Here is a 4,622-nt window from a genome sequence, read left to right as displayed (position 1 = left end):
TGGGAGGAAGCCGGAGTACCCGGAGAGAACCCACGCAAGCACGGGGAGAACATGCAAACTCCACACAGAAAGGTCCCGAACCTGGAACCTTTGCGCTGTGAGGCAACGGCGCTAACCACTGTGCCACCGTGCTGCCTGAAAACACACTCATGTAGAGTAAATATGAAGCTAGAGCCAGCAACAGCTCACAGGGGTAAACAGCTAGCCTGGCTCTGTCCAAAAGACAAAATCTGAACACCTGTACCTCTAAGCTTACAAGTGAACAGGTTTTGTATGTCATATTACGGCACTTTAGAAAGACTTTCAATAAAACATAAGTGGGTAGTAAAGTTTAGACAGTTCAAATAGTTTTGAAAATTATGAGGAGATAAATACTCACCTTCCTTGATGACGTCCTGTACGCGCACTGTGTAAATGTCAGTGGATAACCCATCTGTAAAACCTTCCACTGCCACTTTGTACACTGAAGACAAACAAGTTACAGATTGTTACCTCACTTACTTGTTTTTTCAGTTTTCTCTTACTTACACAAACATATTTTTTAAGATAAAAGCTCTCTATATATGCAGTCCATATACACTCTCTTACCATAATCTATTTTGCTGGTCTGTGTGCTCTCACAAAGTTTAGTTGTGCGATCATCGTTGCTGATTTTGCCCTTCTTCTGCATACTGCAGTTCTCTGGAAAGATAAAATAGGCACAAAGTAAATGCACAACTGGTGACCGGATCAAATGAGAACATAGGAATGTGTGTGGATGGATGAGTGAAGTATCAAAGTTAAAGCTTCTTTTAGGTTTTAAGTATAATGACAAATCAATCTCGACCTCTGACTGCTGCTGCTTGTTAACCAAATTCAACAATCGCATCTTAAATGGCCACATTATACATGAAATTCAAAACAAGCATCAGTGTGTTAGCATTGTCATTGTGAGCATGTTTTCTTTATTATGTTATCATTATCATATACCTCTACACTTTTCAAAGCTGTTAGCTTGGGTATAGTTTTGTTTATGTTAAGGCTGATCGGCCTTATTCCAAGACAGAGCAGAGGACTCAAAAGGCAGAACTCAGATTCAGGGTACAAACACAATGATTTATTTTTACAGGCAAAGTAATGAGGACAAGTCTTAGCTGGAGGGTGACTGTTGGCTAGGATGAAGAGTTGGTTGCTCAGAAAAGCAAGGCAGGGGACAGGCCAATTGGGCTGGTGCAGGGACTGCAGGTATGGAGTCGGGCAGTGAAGCTGATCTGGTGCGGGGCTGATGAGATGCCTGAGCAGAGGACGAAGGCAGTGCTGATGAAGGCTGATTTGGTGCTGGGCTGGTGTGCCATCTGAGGGGGGAATGCAGGCAGTGCTGGTGAAGGCAGGTGGCAGCTTGAGTGCAATGCTGGAGTGAGGCAGGAGAGCTGAGATGGTGTGGACAGGGGCAGCTCAAGTATGACACTGGGATGAAGCTGGATGGCTGAGCTGGTGCAGACAGAAGGCAGCTGGGGTGACACAAGAGGCCGAGTAGGTGTACCTGGTGACAGCCTGGGCACAGTGCTTGGACTGAACAAGATAGCTGAGTTGGCGCAGGGCTGGCGACAACTCAGGAGCAACGCTGGAACAGAGCAGGAGAGCAGAAAACCGGAAAACTAGGGAGACAGGGCAGAATAGTCAGTAGACTCGGGAGAAATTCAGTCAGTGCAGGTCTGGCAGATATGCAGAACAAACTGTCAACAAGTTGACGTCAACACCAGGGTTAAATAGCGTAATGCTTAATGAGCCAATTGTGAACAGCTGTGCAGCTTGTTCCTGGGCATGCCCAACTGCTCAACCTCCCTGCCTGATTGTGAGGGAGAGACAGCACTGGCAGAAGTATCCCCCCGCGACGAGCCTCCAGGTGACCCACTGGGCTTGTCCGGGTGTGTACTGTGGAAGTTGCGCACCAGATCAGGATCCAGGATAAAGGAACAAGGAACCCAAGAACATTCCTTGGGACGGCAACCCTCCTAGTCCACCAGATATTGCAGGCCCCAACCCTAATGGTGGACATCCAGGAGGCTGCGAACGGAGTCAGCTGTCTCACCATCCACAACCAGGTGGAAGGCAGGGACCCGGCCAGAGAGCACAATGGGCTGGAGGAAATCGGTTTGATCTGGAAAACATGAAATGTTGGGTGGACCTGGAGGGAGAGGGAAGCTGGAGTCTGACAGCCATGGGATGAAGAACTCTGTCGATGGCGAAAGGATGCAGAAAGTGTGGGGTCATCTTTCTGGGCATCCCCTTCAATGGAATTTGTTCAGAAGAGTGCCAAACCATTTGCCCAGGGATGTAGGCTGGTGCTGGGCATCGGTGGAGGTCCACCAGGCACCGGTTCTGCAAAGAGCAGCTCTGGTCTTTTTTCAGATTCGCCAACAGCAACAAATGTGGGACTGCATGGAAGGAACTGCCACCTCTGCCTCCTCTGCTGGGAATCAGAGTGGTTGATAGCCCAGTGAAACCTCGAATGGAGAACATCCAGAGGCCGAGCTGACTAGGGAGTTGTGTCACGTTTTTGACCCAAGGTAAATGGAGGCTCCAGGCCAAATGGTTGGAGGCCAAGAATAACCGCAGGGCAGTCTCTAATCCCCGATTTACATGTTCCACCTGCCTTTTGGTCTGTGGGTGCAAGCCTGGAGACATGCTGACCTTGGCACCTAGAGCCAAACAGAAAGCCCTCCACACCTGGGACACGAACTGCGGAACCCTGTCGGACAATGTCTGAAGGGATCTTGTGGAGCCAGAAAACGTGTAGGGTCAGGAGGTCTACTGTTTCTCAGGCTGAAGGAAGCTTGGGAAGAAGCACGAAATGTGCTGCCTTGAAAAATCGGTCAACTATGGTAAGTATAACAGTGTTGCCTTGAGAGGTGGGAGGTCTGGTGACGAAATCCAAGGCAAGGTGAGACCATGGTCAACTGGGAACTGGTAAAGGGTGTAGGAGTCCTGCTGGAGACTGGTGGAGGGGTTTGTGCCTGGGCACAGGTCAGTCAAGCCTTCACAAAGTCATGAGCATCTCCCTCCAAGTCGGCCACCTGAAGTGGCATTTAAGCTTGACGATGGTGTGATGGGTTCCATGGTGGCAGGTGAAGCGAGGGGAGTGACCCCTGGATCTGATAATGTCAGGTATGAAAAGGCATTTATGTGAGCCACCACCTGGATCAGGTTTGTCTCATTTGGTCTTTTTGATCTCATCCACGATCTTCCATGTCACCACTGCTACAACACAGGAAGGAGGAAGGATGGTCTCTGCCCCTGGATCCTCTTGTACCGAACTGAACTGATGGGAGAATGCGTTTGGCTTCTTATTGCAGGTTCCAGGATGAAAGTTCAGTGTAAAGTTGAACCTATCGAAAAACAGGGCCCAACATGCTTGTCAGGGGGTAGGCCATTTTCCTGACTGGAGGTAAGCCAGGTTCTTATGATCCGTCCATACTAAAAATGGTAGATCTGCTCCTTCCAGGAAGTGGCGCCACTCTTCCATGGCCAATTTTACAGCCAGCAGCACCCTATTCCCCATGTCATAGTTGCATTTTGCCAGGCTCAAGTGTCTGGAGAAGGCGGTGTATGGGTGGAGGCTGCAGTCCTTCCATGATCTTTGGGGCAAAACTGCACCCACTCTGGTGTCTCATCCATGCACCTCGATGATGAATTGGTGAGTGAAGTCCAGCTGGACCAGAATCGGGGCCTTCAGCTGCCATAAAGCCTGCTCTGCCTCCTCCACCTCCTCAGGACAGCCATAGTTGGTTGTCGTGGATGTTAGTTTGGGGCTAAGCTTGAGCAGTTTGGCGTTAGGATTCTTAACAGAACACAAGGGTTAAGTGTCTTGCCTTAGGACACTTTGACATGTGGACTAGAGAAGCCGGGACTTGAATCACCAACCCTTTGGTTAGGAGACGACCTGCTCTACCTTCTAAGCCACAGCCACCCCACTGTAATCAGCGCTTTATCTCTAGGATGTACAGTGTTAGCCTTATTTGTACCCTCATGATTTTCAGGTGTAACAAATTTAAGCGTTAAAGCTTCCATGTTCAGACAGTTTCCTCTTTACCTTCAGCACATGTACATTCATCATTCCTACAGAGCTGCATCAGCTGTCCAGCTCTCCTCTCTGGATGGTAGAATTTCACACAGTGTTTTTCTGCAACAGAGATATTTGATAAACTGTGTTGTGGTAAGTGTAATACATCAGAAAATATACATTAAATACTCTGAACATGTAACAATGCCTTCTTATCCACAGTGTTATCTACTCTGACATATAATTGCAGCAAAGAAAAATCTTGAAACACATTAAAGTACCATATGTTTCTTTGCTACTTACGGTCATAATACTCATAGACAGACACAGCAGCTGGCTGTAAGACACCCACGTTCATCGTTTGATGGATCCTAAATGTGATCTCTTCTGATTGCTTGTGAGAAACCTGCAGAAAGCAAAGGTGAGACAGTGATAAATATAAGGTAATGAGCAGAAGGGACAGGAGGAAAGACTGATGTCTTACCTTGTCCAGGTAGATGATGAGTGAGCCTTTTTCTGAGAGAAGTGTGTCCATCTCATATTTTGAAATGATACGGGCACGTCCTTTAGACAACTACAC

The 4,622-nt window shown here is 47.9% G+C and overlaps 1 protein-coding gene across 1 annotated transcript in view; it reads right to left on the bottom strand.

Moving 5' to 3' along the window:
- Positions 1 to 201: 201 nt before the first annotated feature.
- Positions 202 to 4,622, bottom strand: part of LOC109953417 (complement C3-like) — a gene marked incomplete at its 5' end in the record, with an annotated part of 20,822 nt that continues 16,401 nt past the window's right edge. The window contains 6 exons of the mRNA XM_020588898.1: positions 202 to 212; positions 380 to 463; positions 589 to 681; positions 4,073 to 4,162; positions 4,346 to 4,448; positions 4,527 to 4,616. Of these exons, the coding sequence (XP_020444554.1) occupies positions 202 to 212; positions 380 to 463; positions 589 to 681; positions 4,073 to 4,162; positions 4,346 to 4,448; positions 4,527 to 4,616 (471 nt within the window). The remainder of the gene's footprint in view (positions 213 to 379; positions 464 to 588; positions 682 to 4,072; positions 4,163 to 4,345; positions 4,449 to 4,526; positions 4,617 to 4,622) is intronic.

Source organism: Monopterus albus, unplaced genomic scaffold (assembly GCF_001952655.1).
Source record: "Monopterus albus unplaced genomic scaffold, M_albus_1.0 scaffold660.1, whole genome shotgun sequence".
In the NCBI taxonomy this organism is placed as follows: Eukaryota; Metazoa; Chordata; class Actinopteri; order Synbranchiformes; family Synbranchidae; genus Monopterus; species Monopterus albus.
The sequence above is the reverse complement of the archived record's forward strand: the minus strand, read 5'-3'. Positions and strand labels throughout refer to the sequence as shown.